Source organism: Poromitra crassiceps, assembly GCF_964638095.1.
Source record: "Poromitra crassiceps genome assembly, chromosome: 27".
Classification (NCBI taxonomy): domain Eukaryota; kingdom Metazoa; phylum Chordata; class Actinopteri; order Beryciformes; family Melamphaidae; genus Poromitra; species Poromitra crassiceps.
In genome coordinates, this window is record NC_139650.1 from 5,322,401 (window position 1) to 5,341,068 (window position 18,668).

General features: G+C 45.0%; 1 protein-coding gene across 1 annotated transcript in view; it reads right to left on the reverse strand.

The window, feature by feature from the left end:
* The window catches only part of LOC310799289 (sortilin-like), a 32,639-nt gene extending 14,008 nt beyond the window's left edge, over positions 1-18,631 (reverse strand). Inside the window, exons 1-10 of the mRNA XM_083661880.1 lie at positions 18,315-18,631; positions 9,850-9,912; positions 9,583-9,656; positions 8,529-8,631; positions 7,604-7,765; positions 7,162-7,235; positions 2,626-2,675; positions 2,396-2,523; positions 1,530-1,674; positions 429-584 (exon numbers count right to left, since the gene is read on the reverse strand). Of these exons, the coding sequence (XP_083518006.1) occupies positions 429-584; positions 1,530-1,674; positions 2,396-2,523; positions 2,626-2,675; positions 7,162-7,235; positions 7,604-7,765; positions 8,529-8,631; positions 9,583-9,656; positions 9,850-9,912; positions 18,315-18,584 (1,225 nt within the window). The 5' untranslated portion in view covers positions 18,585-18,631. The remainder of the gene's footprint in view (positions 1-428; positions 585-1,529; positions 1,675-2,395; positions 2,524-2,625; positions 2,676-7,161; positions 7,236-7,603; positions 7,766-8,528; positions 8,632-9,582; positions 9,657-9,849; positions 9,913-18,314) is intronic.
* Positions 18,632-18,668: the final 37 nt, after the last annotated feature.

The window sequence follows — 18,668 nt, forward strand, 5'->3', positions numbered from 1 at the left end:
ACAGGAAGAGAGGAGTCAGTACCATTCATCTCTGTTCCCTCTACAGGAAGAGAGGAGTCAGTACCATTCATCACTGTTCCCTCTACAGGAAGAGAGGAGTCAGCAGTACCATTCATCACTGTTCCCCCTACAGGAAGAGAGGAGTCAGTACCATTCATCTCTGTTCCCCCTACAGGAAGAGAGGAGTCAGTACCATTCATCACTGTTCCCTCTACAGGACGAGAGGAGTCAGCAGTACCATTCATCACAACATTTTACTTACAAGCAGTGAACGCTCTCTGATGAACAAGATTTAATGGTATGTAAAAAAATAACCACGGTTGTGTTATTATAACCTGAGGCTGCCAGATGGTTTGTTTTCACATAAGGTTGGCGTATCCCTTTAAGTTAAGGATTGAATTATCTCTTGTATGGCGTGTTGAACTCACCCTCTGTGAGTGTGCTGGTCATGTAGACCCCTCTGAGTGAAGTGATGGTGGTGAAGTCAGTGTCACTGCCTGTGGTGGTGTACAGGTGGCGCTCCAGAGACTTGGAGAACACGGTTCCTCTGTCATCCGACACGTAGATGGTTCCCACCCCAGAGTCTGTTCCACACAGCGCAGAACACACAGCACATAGGTTCAGGGACAACACCTAGCAAGATCGTCGTTAATCGTGATCATTAGGGCTGCAACTATTAATGATTATTTTTGTTGCTCAATCTGATGATTATTTCCTTGATTAATTGCTTCGTTGTTTGGTCTATAAAATGTCAGAAAATGCTGAAAAATGTTGATCACTTTTCCCCCAAAGCCCAATATGATGTCCTCAAATGTCTCGTTTTGTCCACAACCCAAAGATATTCAGTTTACGGTCATAGAGTAAAGAAACCAGAAAATATTCACATTTAAGAACCTGGAGATCATTTTGACCTTTTTTCTTAAGAAAATACTCAAACCGATTAAAGGAACACTCCGCCCATTTTCAACCAGCTTTGTATCATTAGAACATCAGTAGTATATCAGTAGTATATCAGAAAACTGTAAACTGTTTTGAAGTCTGTCATTTAATTTGACAGTTATTGAGTGTTAAAGTGTGGACCAGTGACATCACTGGTCCACACTAACTCAAATTAATAACTCATGAACTCAAATCAACTCTCAATAACTGTCAAACTAGATGAATGACTTCAAAACCGTCATCTAGTTTGACAGTTATTGAGAGTTGATTTGAGTTAATGAGTTATTAATTTGAGTTAGTGTGGACCAGTGATGTCAGTGGTCCACACTTTAACACTCAATAACTGTCAAATTAAATGACAGACTTCAAAACAGTTTACAGTTTTCTGATATACTACTGATGTTCTAATGATACAAAGCTGGTTGAAAATGGTCAGAGTGTTCCTTTAAGTGATTATCAAAATAGTTGGCGATTAATTTAATAGTTGACAACTTAAGCGGTTAATCGTTGCAGCTCTAGTGGTCATCGTTATCAGTAATCATCATCATTCTCCTCATAACTCTGTCGTCATTGTCATTGGTTCTTCTAACCTCCGGGGTCGTCGACATGCATGAATATCATGTCCTGATTGGCTGCCAGGATGGAGTAGAACTGCTCATGGTTGACCGTGGGAAGCTGAGCCATGTTCCACGCATCACCTCCATCCACAGACACATGGATCATACGCTCTGTACCCTGACACACACACACACACACGCGCGCACGCGCACACGCACACGCACGCACACACACACACACACACACACACACACACGCACACGCGCACGCACGCACGCACGCACGCACGCACACACACACACACACACACACACGCGCACACACGCACACACACGCACATGCACACACGCACACACACACAAGCATACAAACATACTGATTAGAAGAAAATATTCAATACACCAAATAAAGATGCAACGTGATCACTGATCACTGACACCTACAGGTTAGAAGGAAGTGTGCAAGTGTGCATCACTAATTATTCACTATTCACTCATTATTTGAATCACTATTCATTATTAGGTGTAGAAGCGGAAGGATATTGTCGCAGTGCCGGTGTCGGTGCAATTTCTGCTCGGGTCCAATTTCTGCTCGGGTCCAATTTCAGCATTCAAACTGCGAACTTTCTGTTGTTAAATGCTGCAAAAACAGAGCTACCAAAATTGTGTGTTAATATTGTATTGTCCCTGAAAGCCCTACCGTCAAAAACCTCCGAGTGATTTTTGATTCTCATTTATCATTACAGTCTCATATCAAGGCTAATACCAAGATATATTTTTGGGGCGATTTCCATAACTGCAGCCATGTGGTGCATCATCTCCAGAGTCTCCATCCCTAGTTATTATATACATGGCTATAAGACACAAACACAAACACAGACACACAGACGCACACATACCATGCCAGTCATGATGGAGGCAAAGACGAAGCGTCCTCCCAGGACAAAGGAGAAGACTTTTGTTGCGATTGTCCGGAAACTTCTCCCGTAGTCCGTTGTCCTCTTCAGCTCCAACATTCCTTTATCATCTGACAGAGAGACACAGTGGGCTTACAGGATGCAGTCATTTCACTCAAATACTGTGCTACCAAATAGATGCGTAGATAGGCGACGGTACTGTTTTCACTCACTGCACGAGCCATTGGAGTTGGTTGTTAAGTAGACACTGTTCTTAGGACCCCTGTGTGTGAGAGAGAGAGAGAAACAACGAGACTGAGACAGGAAAGAGCTTATGTAGTGCTCACATATTGGGACAGTGGAAAGTTGTCGGAGTTCAAATGTAAATCCAGGTTTGGACTCGCCGCGGAGCCCCGGGTTCAATTCCCGGTAGCGGTACTTCCGGCTTGGACGTTCAGACGTTCCTACAGACACAATTGGCCGTGTCTGCGGCGTGGGAAGCCGGTGGGGTGTGAGTCCTGCGGTCGCTGCAGTGCGCTCTGGACGGTCGAGGGGAGGCGAACTGGGGGGCATAGCGTGATCCTCCCACGCGCTACGTCCTGCCGGTTAAACTCCTCGCTGTCAGGTGAAAAGGTGGAAAAAAAGGGGCCGATACTGCACATGTATCGGAGGAAGCATTGTGCTAGTCAGTCTATGGCTCTTCCCAGATCGGCAGAGGGGCTGGAACAACGACCGGGACAGCAGGGGGAATTGGCCAAGTACCATTGGGGAGAACAATGGGATAAAAATCTGAAAAAGACAATAAATAAATAAATAAATAAATAAATAAATAAATAAATAAATAAATAAATAAATAAATAAATTTAAATCCAGTTTTGGAGTTTGCACATATCACAGATTGTGGTTGTGGTGACCTATGGGACATTCACACCAAAAGCATCCCAGCAAGCAAAATTACGTCATGATAACATTGTGATGACGTGTTTCAGTGGCGTCCAGGACGTGGACAAATCACATGCCGGTTTGGGGATGATTTAGACGTCTACGCGGGAACGCCAAGCTGATGTCGAAATATGACCATTACCATGAATGGCATTGGGCATGTTCACTTATTCTGCTATGTACACAGTGTATATTCAGCAGCTTTATAGTGTGGGGTAGGCATTATGCCTACCCCACACTACAGGATTTTCAAATCCTTGAAGATTATAAAAATCTTGAGAGCCCACACACTACAGGACAGAGAGAGCCGATTTTTTAACATTTCAATCTTGGGACACACACACAATCGCGTCTGTTCAAACGCAACCCCACACACTAGAAGATTATGCAGAAGATTCACCTTGGAAGCAGGGCTCGACGTTCACTTTTAAAATGAATCTTGACGAGGAAACGTGTGGAGCTTTTATACACTGTGTGGTTTTCTGCTCGCGGAAGTCTTGAAAACTCCACTTTGTCCGCCCAGCCGCGTCCATTCGGGGTGTAGGCCTACTGTGCACGGCCAGGCGAAAACCGTCTGCACAGGTGCCTTGTGGAGGGGCGTGTCTGCTGATTTGACTCACTTTTCCGTGCGGACACTCGCCGATCTAAGCGCTTGTTGTAGGCTACATGCTTTGCAGTAGGCCTATAGCATTAGTTTTCCGTCCCGTTCAAAGACGCACGGGTATTTCACCTCGATGACAATTTCCTCGTTCTTTGTTTCTTTGCGGGGCTGCGGGCGGACGCGGACCAGATTATTTTGGGAAAAACTGTATGGAAACGCAGCTACTACTGGCTCTCTGCTCAAGATGCAATCGCCTGTCGGGTTGTAAATATTAACATGTTAGATATGCCCGATTCACAATCGGGAAGAGGCAGTCTTCCCGATTGTGAATCTTTGAACCCCACACACTACAGGATAATTTGGGAAGATTATCTGCCCGACGCGCATCAAATCGGGAGCACCCCCGAGAAAATCGGGAGGGGGGAATCTTGGCCATAATCTTGCAAATTATCCTGTAGTGTGGGGTAGGCATTATGCTATAATTATGTCCAGATTAACAATTTATGCTACATTTTCAAAAAATAATACTGCCGTGAGTGGGATTTGAACTCGGGATCTACAATTTACCGGCCGGTTCCACTGTATGTTGGAGTAATATAGCCTACCGTTTCAAAACATGGACATGGTTCTTTTTATACCGGTATAACATCCATGGAGTCGAGACAGTTTTAATAAAAACGAAAGCTAATTTAATTCAAACCTTAATCTGGAACTTGTTTTTTATTTAAAACGTCGGCGTCAAGTCTTTGTGGATCGCACATCACAGTGTAACCGTCTACAATCTGTGTAAGCAGAACCCCGAAACACATTAACGGCACAATGCTACAGCATGCAACTTCCAACTCAAATAGTTTAGGCCTCGCAGTGTATTTTCTTTCTTTCAAAACAACTGGCAACAAGATATGCAAGTGAGACAATTGCAGGATTTCCCCGCAATTCATCTCCTCGTAGTCCCACCTCCACGAATAAACAGTTTGTTAATCAGCGCAGATTGTCCAGTGTCCACATGCAAGTGCTGATCACTCGGATTTTGGATAAAAAATAGCCCAGGCTGAGAAATACGTGATTGATTGCAACCATTTAGTTATCCTCATGGATATTTCAGTGGTGACTGGTGAGTGAAATGAGTTGGATAGTGATACAGTGATAATCTGGGCCAGATCTGACTCGTCATGATATGACTTGAGCTGACTTGGGCTCTCTCGATTCGTCCGGGTCCGTCCGTGCTTGCTGGGATTGTTGGCGCTGCCAGCGTCTTTCTGCAATGCATTCTCTATGTAAGGACGCGCTAAACGTGCTCCTCTTTTAATGAACGCACCTGGCGTTTCAGCGCTGGTGGCGTCAGTTGTTTTTGGAGGAGCGCTGTGGGCGTTTTTAAGCTGAAAAAAGTTGAACATTAGAGGAAAAGCGCGCTGCTCGTCTTTTCCACTCCTCCTACCTTTTCTCCTCCCGAGGGATCGTTGTGTTCTGATCTGTACTGCACGCGACTACAGGGGAAAACAAAACGGAGTACAAAAAAAACGCTCCGTGCGCTGTGTTTTGTTGCACAATGGAAGCGCTCTCAACATGATTTTCATAGCGTTCTGACTGAAAAAAAAACGCTTTTGGTGTGAATGTCCCCTTATAAGTGCTGTATGAGCTGTGTGAGCGAGGCCTCCGCGACCCCAGGCTCTCCTCCGGGCCCTCTGGCACCCGCGAGCTTCCAAAGAGGGAGGGAGGCTTTCACATTGCAAAGATTTTGCTGGTTCAACTAACGTGGGCTGAATCAGAATGTTGCCGACTCATGATTCACTGTGACAGCGGCCTTGGCTCCCTCTCTCTGCTATCGATTTAGGGCTGGCTCTAAACAACAGCTGCGGTCGCACAGGCCTATCACAACCTTCCCACAATGCAGCGCTGACAACCGCAGACTGACACCACAACCTCATGTGAACTCTGTGTTACTCCAACGAAACCAGAGTCAGCTAAGTGATCCAAACTGCTGTGAGAGAGACAACTGGAAAAACAACAAAGGACAGAGGACACATACACACAAAAACACACACACACACACACACACACACACACACACACACACACGCACACACGCACACACGCACACAAGGCACACCATATCACACCCTGTCAGTAATAGACTGTTGAAAATCTTGTATGAATTTATTTTAATTTTTCCACTTCAAAACCAATCTTACACAGATGACTGACACATAAATGGTTGCCATATAAAGCCCAGTCAACACCAATTATTCGCAATGCGATGAGTTGAGGTTTGAAACTTCAGTTGTAATGATCTGCAACTCTGGCTACCTTTAAAATAGGCTGGAGTCAAGATGAGGCGGGTCTGTTCAGACCCGTGCAACTTTGTTCTACAACAGTTTCATTGCGCTCTGAATCATTGGTGTGATCATTGGTAAGACTATATCTTAAATGTTAAAAAGCGCAAAGTAAAATGGTAAATGGTAAATGGCCTGCATTTATATAGCGCTTTTATCCAAAGCGCTTCACAGTCAGTAGTTACATTCACCCATTCACACACCGATGGCGGCAGGTTACCACGCAGGGTGCTGGCACACCAACGGGAGCAATTTGGGGTTCAGTATCTTGCCCAAGGACACTTCGACATGCAGACTGGAGGAGCCGGGAATCGAACCACCGACCTCTTTTATCCAAAGCGATTAGTGGACGACCTGCTCTACCTCCTGAGCTTTAAGGTTAGTCAACTAACCTTAAAGGTATACAATGCAACTTTTTAGGGCAATTCAAACGTAAACAAACATTTGTATTTTGTTTTTCTTCTTTTTTGAATTTTAAAGTATCTTTTAGCTCTTGATACAAGGAATATCAGTTACTTTGTAAAAGCTAAAAATGAGTTTTAGATATAGTTGAAAGGTAGCACTTTGTTTAGATTTGTATTGTTTGTAAACATTGGAGTTATGGTGCAATAATAACTAATCACAATTTAATAATAATTAAAAGAGCACATTGTCCATCTAGAAGTCCTACTCTTCGACAATATGACGTTAAGAAAAAAAAGTTTATGTTGGAAGGGCCCTAACAAAGTTGCATAATGCACAGTATAACTTTAAAAATATTTGTTTCTGGCATGATGTTAGCCAAGTTCATTTTGTATATTTGACACCCACTTGTACCCATATGGCCTGTGTGTACTTGTAAATTGAATAGACAAATGAAATGACGGATGATGTTGGTGGAGAGCAATTCTCACCATCTGACCAGACACACACTGTCATGGACCTTCCTCCAGGTGGCGCCAAAGTCCTCAGACAGCCACAGGTCCAACTGGAGGAGGAGAGAGAGAAAATGAGAAGGGGAAAAGCATTGGTCAGTGAAAAGGTATTTGGTGATTAGTGATCATTGAACTTGATATAATCAAGTCTCTGGCATTGTCTAGAATGCAAAAAAGGGTTGAGGAGGTAGATTAGCCTTGGAATTTAGGAGGCAGTTTAGTTTAGTTTGGATTAATTGACAAAAACAGTGATAGAAAAAACACAAGAAGAAGAGAGGCAAATTACTCAATTGGCTAAAACATCTCACCTCAAAACAAACAAACAAACAAACAAACAAGTAAAAACTCAAAACAGATTAAAAAACATTAAAACGTCAGGATGAGAAGTTTGGTTTGGTTTGGAGAGCATGCAGGTTGCTACCATGGTGCTGAGAGTCAGCAGTGCGTTGCAGTCTGCAGGGTTGTACAGCATCTGAATGAGGGGCTCGAAAGGCAGCTCGGTGGGAACGAAGCTCAGGCCGAAGTCGTGCGAGCGAAACAGACGGGATCCCCCCACGTCTGACAGATCAGCGGTCAGGATCACCTGAAAGCACAGCCAGAGAGAAGCAATAAGGAAGATCCCGCTGATCCTGGAGCGAGAGCAGAGTAGAGCTGCAGAGCTTTACAGATCACTGTGAAATAATAACGCAACACTAAACTCACACGCAAGAGATGTGCACGGTCAGTTATGTATCGTACAATCTGGGCACTCATCAATCTGAATCAGACTCTGGGACAGAGTCTATCAATCTGAATCAGACTCTGGGACAGAGTCTATCAATCTGAATCAGACTCTGGGACAGAGTCTATCAATCTGAATCAGACTCTGGGACTCTGGGTTTCCGGTGTAGAGTGGGCATCCGCGCCAAGAGACGTCCGCTTCCGAGCGCCACGGTTGTTTACATATCAGATTGACGCGAGAATGGAGTTGGAGGTGATCGATCGATCGATCGTGTTTTAGGTCCAGATGACTTTTGGGATCATTTGTATGAATGGATAACTGCATAATGAGACTTCGTTAGACTGTCAACAATGACGGAAGCATCTTGCTCTGAACCGGAAACCCCGAAATATCGGCCGTCTGTCCCAGTGTCGTATTAGTCATCAGACTGAAAGGACTAAGAAACACATGTTCCAGTCCCATTGATCCCATCCCATCACCCCCCAAACACGCACGCACACGCGGGCACACGCACACACACACGCACACACACACACGCACGCACACACACACACACACGCACACACACGCACACACACAGACACACACACACACACACACACACAAACACACACACACCACTGACCTTGCCAGAGTGGTCAGGGCTGATGGCGATGCCGAACTCGGTCTGGACGAAGGTGTGGTTGATCAGGTGAGTCACATCTTGGAACGTCTTCCCATAGTCTTCACTGACACAGAGGCAAGGTTGCAATTTTTCAATTTGCTGGGACTCCGGGGCCACTATTGTGTTGTGTGTGTAAGGTCTGCTTGTGTTCTGGGCAGTTCCCAGCAGCGCACTCCCCCAGTTTGAAATCGATCGGACAAACGGTTCTCAAGATGAACTGCTTTTTGTGTTGTCAGTAGATGGCGCTATGCCAAATTGCACGAAATTCATCACTGCACTCTGTCGGGTTCCCAGCAGCGTACTCCCCCAGTTTGAAGTTGATTGGCCGAACGTTTCATGAGATAAACCACTTTTTGTGTTGCCAGTAGGTGGCGCTATACTGAATTCCATGAAATTTGGCATTGAACTCTGTCAGATCCCCCTAAGCGCACTCCCCAAGTTTGAAGTCGATCCGACAAATGGTTCTCGAGATAAACCGCTTTTTGTGTTTCCAGTAAGTGGCGCTATGCCGAGTTGCACGAAATTGGACACTGCACTCCATCAGGTCCCCCGAAGTGCACTCCCCATGTTTGAAGTCGATCGGAGAAACGTTCTAGAGATAAACTGATTTTTGTGTTTGCCAGTAGGGAGCGCTATGCCGAGTCTGAGTGTGTGTGTGTGTGTGTGTGTGTGTGTGTGTGTGGGGGGGGGGGGGTGCCTCAGGCCCGGCCGTCATCACGGAAGTGACATCAGGCCGCAGATGCAAGTTGTGACGCATATCGTGACTCACAGACAGACCATCCACGTAGGCATTTTATTATAGGATAGGATTGATATATTGCCGCAGCTATTTTTTTTTTATCATCAATCCAGACAGCAGAATTGTGTGCCACGATATCTCAAAATGACCACATCATCACGATATGATTCCAATGAAAGACGATAAACGATAAGATGGAATTATTGCCCGACTCTAATTATGACATAATCATTCATTGGTCCATTTCCATTGAGTCAGCGATCAGGTATTTCTCACCTCCTGTAGAGGTTCGACTGGCCAAACCGCATCATGAACATTGGCACGTGAAATGTTGTCAGGACCAGCAGCACCTGAGGACAGAGAGCAGACATTACACAACAAGTGTGTTCCTTTAATAGTCACATACATACATACATACATACATACATACATACATACATACTGATACATAGGCCTACATACAAACAGACAGACAGACAGACAGACAGACAGACAGACAGACAGACAGACAGACAGACAGACACATAACACACACAAACTCACCCCAGCTTCATCTCCCACCCAGGCCAGCGAAAGTGAGCCCATACTCCTCACATTGAAGGTGAACTGTCGGGGTAGAAAATAAGCCATTCAACGACACAGACAGAGATACACAAGGCTACAGAATACAGTAGTCTACAGATATTGATAGAATTTCTGTTAGATCACCACACAGCCATCTTGGTAGGAAAATAATGATTGTAATCAAAGATGAGAAGTAACTAAGTACAAATACTTTGTTACTGTACATAAGTAGGATTTTCAGGTATTTGTACTTTACGGAGTATTTATTTTTCTGTAATTTCTACTCCTTACATTTTCAAAACAGGCTAGTTACTTTAGTTTGAATTCATGACAGAGAAAAACAATGAAACATTGTCTCTCTCGTCTCGTGCTCTCCCAGCTTCTGTCTTATGTGCACCTTTTTTGAGGAAAAACCACATCACACAAATTATTAATGAAATTATCTATTATGAAAGTCTCAATGGGATAGTTTAGACACTTTCTAGATGGCTCAGCCTGGTGGCAGCACCATAGTGATGTCATAAATCACTGATGATGTCAATGGGGTTGTCACTCGAGCAATTGTAATGATGTGATCAGTGATGTCACTTTCGATGTCATCAGTGATGTCATCAGTGATGTAACTCGGGTGATAGTGATTCCTCAGTGAGTGATGTCATCAGTGATGTCATTCAAGCAATTGTGATGTCATCAGTGAGGGATCTCATCAGTGATGTCATCAGCCATAATGCAGTCTGGCCCACATGTCTCGGATCCGGATCCGCAAAGCGCCGTGCGGACATCGCCTGAACAAAGTTGACTCCCTACCACTACCACCACAAGAGATGAAGGACTTTGTGCTCCACCAAAACTGACTTGAAGGACTGTCAGATTATTTTTCATTTCCTAGATTTAGTTCTTCAGTGACTGTGTTTCAAACAAATCCAGGACCAGAGATGAAATACCATCATCATACACCACCTGTAGCCAATCCTATAATTGGAGAGCTGTGTGTCCGTGTGTGCTTGGTTCATTGTCTCCAGAGTCTCCCCACCCTAGAATTGGGCACGTGGAAATTCTAGTTATATTAACATTAGCTTTGCACAGAAACCGCTGATACTGGTAGAAATTCTTTTTACTTTTATACTTGATTACATTTCAGAGCCTGTACAGTACTTTCTTTTACTTTTACTTGAATAAACAAGTTGAATCAGAACTTCTACTTTTACTTCTACTCAAGTAAAGAATGTGTGTACTTTTCCCATCTCTGATTGTAGTCAATTAACAGGAGATTACAATCAAATGACACAGACAGGCAGGCAGCACATGAGCTGTGTGTATTGTAAAGCAGTGCTTCTCAAATGGGGGTCCGGGGACCCCCGGGGGTCCTTGAGGGGGGGTTCCAGGGGGTCCCCAGCCAAAAGGGGAGTAATTTATTTTCGCTATGATTCCGTTCATAAGTAACACAATGACTATTTTGGTCATGTGTTTTATACACTTTCTGTGATAAAACATCTAAAAGCATCAATTAATTATCATATGGGGGACCACGTGGGACACAATCCTATCAAATGGGGGTCCGGGGACACATTTTTGTTAGTTTAGGGGTTCTTCATGTGAAAAAATGTGAGAACCACTGTTGTAAAGCGCCATATTTGGTAGGAAATGCATGTGACATCATGGGAATACTATGAATACAAAGTGTGTGTGTGTGTGTGTGTGTGTGTGTGTGTGTGTGTGTGTGTGTGTGTGTGTGTGTGTGTGTGTGTGTGTGTGTGTGGAAGGGGGGGGGGGGGGACCACACACAATCACCCTCCACCATGCAAGCATGCACACAAAAGACAAGAGGACAGTATGAATTGTCCCCAACTGTCCAAAGTAACTCGGCCATTTGGATGCACTCTGTGTGTGACCTACATTCCTGCCTGGCTGACAAAGCTGGGGGCCGGAGAACAAGACAATTACTGGTGTCCCACGAACAGGGAAACACACACACACACACACACACACACACACACACACGTCACACACACACACACACACACACACACACACAAGGCCGCTGAAAGTATTCTATACAATACACAAAATAAATATACGAATGAGTGTAGGGGGGATGGGGGATAAGGCGAAGAAGGCCAGATGAAGAAATACATTCAAACACTGAGCAAGTGAATCATATATGGCTCAATCTTGACACATATACAGTATATTAAAAAAAAGTGATGAAACATTCAAGTTATATGAAGTATTCCGAGCGGAACGCAAAGTTTGCAAACTCCCCCGTCGATAAACGTACGTAACACAGGAACAGAAAGTGTCCGGCAGAAAGCGTCGACTTCACAACAAGTGCTTGGCTGCAAACGACATTCCAGTCCATTTATTCAGGGTGATTTCCAAAAGTGCTTTGGTCAAATTGAGCAACGCATTTGGCGACGACCCACATTGTTTTTAGTGCCCCGGAGAGAGAGAGAGAGAGAGAGAGAGAGAGAGAGAGAGAGAGAGAGAGAGAGAGAGAGATAGAGAGAGAGAGAGAGAGAGAGAGAGAGAGAGAGGAAGGCCTCCTCTCTCTCTCTCTCTCTCTGCCTGGCATGGCAGAGATGTTTACAAGGTGAGGCCAGCCCTGCACAGTCTATAAAGCCACAGGAGACAGCTAGCTAGCTCTGGTCTGCACCACTGGAAACTACTGGTAAAATAGGTCCAGTGGAAACTGGCCCGTTGCAATCCAAGTGTGTGAACACAACTTTTCCGTCTCTCCTCGGCAGGAATCTCACAATCACACCCTCTCTGGGTCTGCACTGCAGCACCCATCTGTTACTTCATGTCCTCATCATCTAAGCCTGCGTGTCGACGTCTGCATTCTCCCCGTGCAGTCATCTGTTCAATCTGTTCGTCGATCGGTTTAGGGGCAGGCTTGTACATGTTATAACCAGAGAACGGGGTTTCTACGTCAGAATCAGAATCAGAATCAGAATCACTTTTATTGTCACAGTATGCAAGTTACATGAATTTGTCTTGTCTGTCTGTATGCAGCGTAGCGGTCACATCAATATACAGAGATAAGAAGTAGGAAGATGACTAAAAACAATCACAATGTTGCAAGTGCAATCAAATCAAATATATATATACAATATGTACATGAGTGGAGGAGTGTTCTGTGGATATTAAATATGAATTTGTGTTGAATTTACATGAAATTTACAGTCTGAGTTAAATAGGCATTAAATAGGCAGTGAATTTACATGAAATTACAGTCTGAGTTAAATATGAGTTTACATTGAATTTACATGCAATTTACAGTCTGAGTTAAATAGGCGTTATATAGGCAGTGAATTTACATGAATTTACATGAATTTACATGTGTTCTTGTGAAGCCCTGACTTAACAAACGTGGGCTTGACCAGCCAGTTGATTGGGCTGTTCATTGTTGGGGTTAAAACCAAAACAATCACGTGCTGCTGTACTGGGTCACGTCGCGAGGCAGCTGGATTCACGCGAGATCACAAGATCACGATCACACGACAAATCCATCTTGCCGCGCTTCCAATCTATTGGTTTGAATTCCGAACCACCAGTGGTTTGCACCAATCAGCGTCCAGAGGCAGCTACGGGCGGGCTTTAGGTGTGACGCCAGCGAGAGGTGAGCCTGTGATAGACAGATGGTTCATCCAATCACCTGCCACGTAGCTTTTTGAAAGGTTTGAATGTTGCTGTGAAAACAAACCATCTGGCAGCTAAATACTGGGTATGGGTGGGAATCACCAGAGTACCCAGTACGATTTTTGAAATTTAGTTTGTGAGTGGAGGAAATTTCAGTGAGCCTCAGTCAGCTTTGACCTTGTATTGGTTTGTGGCTAACTATCTGGAGCTAGTGATGAAGAACAGCATGGATTGTGCTGAGAAAGGAATCTACCAATCAACATCATCATTGATAAGTACCGTAAGGGCTAGGGTTCCAAAAATCAGAACTATCCCTTTAAGTCACGATACAATATTATTGCAATTTTAATATATGCAATATATTGCGATTTATTACCTCTTTTCAACTGCAAATTATGTCCGCAAAGGAAAAAACTTTGTTTTATGACGTTTCCAGTCTGTTCATTTCACTTTCATTTCACTTCAATCATTTTTATTGCAGCAAAATGGGATTGTCAAGCAGACACACTGACCAACACTTCATCATCATCATGTCAGTGGTAGGGATGGGTATCGTTTCGTATTTTCCTGATACCAGTGCTAAAGCGATACTTTTAAAACTGTATCCGTGCCTAAACATTTTTTAATTTCAAGCAGATTATTTTAAAGAGTCTGTAAAGAGGATTTCAAATGATAATGTTACGTTTTATGCCCTATAATGTTAAGTGAAGGTGCGCGCAGCGGCCGTTTCGGACCACCGGAGGGCGATATTTCACACAGCAGCTGATTGGTTACATTGGAATTTCTTTAATGAGGCAGAAGGATGGGAAGTCATTTTAAGGATTTTTTAACAAGATAATTTAACTTTTTTTGTGGGGGGAAAAACCATCAGACAAATTATTATTCAAAGTAGAGTATTTAAATACATCTTAAAACACAACTTTAGGGGGTCTTTAAAGTCTTTAAAGCTTTTTTTAAGAGGCTGTAAAGAGGATTTCAAACGATAACGTTACGTGTTATGCCATATGTTAGTGGAAGTGCATGCAGCGCCGGTTTCAGAGCACCGGAGGGCGGATACTTCACTGAGCAGCTCGGGCAATGGGCACGGCACCTAAATGAGGTACCTAAACCTGTGTTGCAATTCAGTACCGGTAGTACCGGTTGTAAAACTACCTGTACCAAATCGGTACCGGGTTTCGGAAAACCCAACCCTAATCATGCGTGGGGCTCAGGGGGGGTCCATCTGCTCTGAAGTGCCCCCCACGTCCCAACCTGCATCTGCACTGCAGCTATAGCTCACCACCCAAAGCTCTGGCATTAACAAACACATACATATGCAGACTCACATGTGTGCACTGCTGGTGGGGAGTTGGAGCTTAGTGAAGTAGTCTCTCCGAGGTCAGAGACAAACACAATGAGCTCCTTATTCCACGGGGCTCTCTAGGTATGAACCTTCTGCTGCGGCGGTGTTTACACACATAAAACATCAGAGGAGGAGGTCAAACGCCCAGGCTCTGATCTCACACAGGAACCCACAGACATGGACCCAGCCAGGCTGGGCTACTTCTTGTGGGCCGGTACGGTACACGGCACAAACCTAAGCTGGGGCGTATTAGGATCCTTTGGGTTATTCTTGTACCCAAAAGTAGAATGAGGTTAGGAGGTGTAGCAGAGAGAAGTTCTCCAGAATAAAACAGTAGAATAAAGGCGTCTGAAGGGGCAGCAGCAGAGTGTTGGGGCGGTACAATTCAATGCTATGCAGATGACACACAAACCATTTGACTGTCCTCTATATCAGTGATACTCAACCGGCGGCCCGCGGGCCACATGCGGCCAATTTTCTCCCCTGTTGCACTTGGCCAATTCCCCCTGCTGTCCTGGTCGTTGCTCCACCCCCTCTGCCGATCTGGGGAGAGTTGTAGACTAGCACATGCTTCCTCCGCTACATGTGCAGTTGCCAGCCGCTTCTTTTCACCTGACAGCGAGGCGTTTCAACGGAAGGACGTAGTGCGTGGGAGGAGCCAATTAAGAATATCTCACCAAGCCAGAAGTACTCCTGCCGGGAATGGACCCTGAGTCTCTCCGGTGGTAGGCTTTTTACCTCTACCCAGAGGCCAGAGTGAGGCATATTTGATTATGGGTAGATGTTGACATCGCAAGTAGGTTAGGTTAGTAGTAATCCAGTTGTGGTACAGTAGCAACAATTATTACCAACTAGAAATCTTGCGCGCTACACATGCTGGATTCATAGGCTCGCCCGCCCTGCGGGTCGCCCGCAGCTGGGCTGCTGCATGTCCTCGCCTGCTCTATTGGCATGTGCAATGGCAATTGCAATCCAACTTCGCATCACTGATGACATCACAATTGCTCGAGTGACCATCACTGATCACATCATGGAGTGCTCGAGTGACGTCACTCAGCACACAATTGCTCAACTTAGGCCTCGCCCACAGCTCAGCTGCTGCGTGGCCTCGCCTGCTCTATTGGCATGTGCAGCGCAGAATTGCCCAACTTCGCATCACTGATGACATCACTTACTGATGACATCACAATCTCATCATGGAGTGCTCAAGTCACTCAGTGCATGCTCAACTTTGCATGTCATAGACATTGTGACATCATCAGTGCTGACATCATCAGACATGATAATGTCACAATGCCTATGACATAATCAGTGATGTCATAAGATGATTTTGGTCAATAATGATGTCACTGATGATGTCACAATGCCTACATCATCCAATGTGGGCCAAAAACAAACAAACAAGCAGAGCCCACTTACTCCCTTTTATAATAATGTTAGGGATGCATGATATTTTAGCAATCATATTGGTATCGGTATCAGCCACATTTTTCACATTGAGAGGAAACAATGTGGTAAATCTATGATTTATGGGCTTTTCCAAATATTTTGGAAATTAAAGAAATGCATTACTTTTTCAAATTCACATTCATGTGTTTTTCAGTATGTACAAAATTTGATTATCATAGAAATGTGTTTTTATACAGATCATATCGACATCTGTAAATATCGGTTATTATCAGTCAGCCATAACAGCAATGTTAATATTGGTTATCGGAATTGGCCAGAATTTTCATATAGGTTCATCCCCTATTACTCATTATTGATAGTCAGACTGCCTTGTCTGAGCTGGCACTCCAGCTCTGATAACAGACTGGGAGGAACTCACAGCAAGTCCAGACTGGCACTCAGATTGAGCTCAGGGGAAAAGACATGGGGAATGTTTATGAGGGAGAGCGGCCCAGCGGAGCCTGCTGCAGCCGGAGAGCATGGAGAATCCTTTCCATGGTCAAAAGCTACTCCAGGTGTTGTTGCAGCCAACCACCACACACAATGATGCAACCCGCGCCTGTTCCATGTTCATTCTTTCACTCATACCCACACCCGTGACACACACACACTCACACACACGCACGCACGCACGCACGCACGTGCAGAGAGCGTCCTGAGGACCTCTGGATCGAGCTTCGGTCCATGTTGTTATTCTTGAACATTCCTCTGGCTCAGTTCTAAATAGTAGCCCAAGATGAAACATCAGGGCTGTTACTAGCTGTGCTTCTTCTCGACACGTGTTCTGGTCGAAACAACAGAAAGTGCTGTTGGGTCTCTAATGGGATGAGGGGCCTCGAGGTGTGAAGGCTTCAGCTTCAGTTGTTTTGGGGCTTTGGCATTATGGGTGAGACGCTGCAGATGAAGATGTGCTGGGGCTTTGGGGCAGACACTGGAGACGAAGACGAAAACAAAAGTGCTTAAGCGGAGGCCGGATGTAGGTTTTGGGAGAGAGCTGGTGTCACAAGGCGTTCAGGTTAGTAGTAGTGCAATCAATCATGGCTGCTGAGGCATGCTAGACCATCAGTTCATCTTGGAGCTGGATCCATCTGCTGGCCCCGGGTCACCGATCCACCAGGGAAAAGTAACGCAAAGAATGATTATCGCTTTGGGGAAAGTTGAGCCTCATATGGAAAATACATTAACATGATGCCTATCGCCTGACTCTTCTATGCTTTAGATCCAGAAGAAGACAACACAACGTTTAGGCATTTCTCTAGTTCAAACTTCACACCGCCTGGCTGAGCCTGCATCTTTCGGAGCTCTCACTGTATGCTAACCTACAGACTGTAATGGGCCTGTGCCTGACCTGGACTGAGTGAGTACCTAGGGCCTACATCCATTCAAATCAATTAGGAGTCCCCATCGTTTAGTTTGACCGACATTTCACTTTAGAAGCAGTTAGAGCAGTGGGATAATGTTTTTCCCTCAAGGTTTCCCTGCTCCCTCTCCACATAGCCTGCTAACAGACAGTATCATTCTATGCCAAATCAAACTGCAAAATCATCTCTCACATGGAAGTTCCACTGGACACAATCTTGTTGAATGGTGGTGGTCTGAAGTGGATCTACCTGGGTGTCTTTGACATGAAAAACCTACTCTAGCTTGCTACTGTAAACCATCTGGGCATTACCCCCACACACACACACACAGCGAGAGAGAGAGAGAGAGAGAGAGAGAGAGAGAGAGAGAGAGAGAGAGAGAGAGAGAGAGAGAGAGAGAGAGAGAGAGAGAGAGAGAGAGAGAGAGAGAGAGAGAGAGACACACACACACACACACACACACACAGTGAGACACACATACACACTCAGACAGAGAGAGACAGAGGGAGAGGGGGAGAGGAGTCTACTTAAACTGTGTATCTTACAATTACAGTGGCTATAATACATCCCCAAAAAGTTTTCATCTAAATCGCCTGATATTATAGACTTTTACACCTGGACAATCCACTTTAATATAGTAGTCAGTCACTTACAGTATGGGTGTTGTTTTTGAGGGTGGACTCTGACGTTAGTCCCAGCAAAGATGTGCATATCTGTCCGTTCAGCTCTGCGCTGCGTCTGGAGGAGAAGTCCGACTGTTCCTCCCGACTCTGTGGCTCCTGAACACTGCGAAACTCCCTCTTGAAAAATGCTCTGTGTCCCCCCGGGCTGGCGAAGAAGTCTTCTTCTCCCTCATGATGGAAGTCGTGGCCCAGCACTGGCGAAAACAAGCCGAGCGCAACGACGCAACATATGGAGAGCATGTTCACAAGGCTGCTCGACTTGCTGGGACTCCTCCACACAAACGGGAAACTCATCTGTCCCCCAACTCCGCTCCACATTGCCCC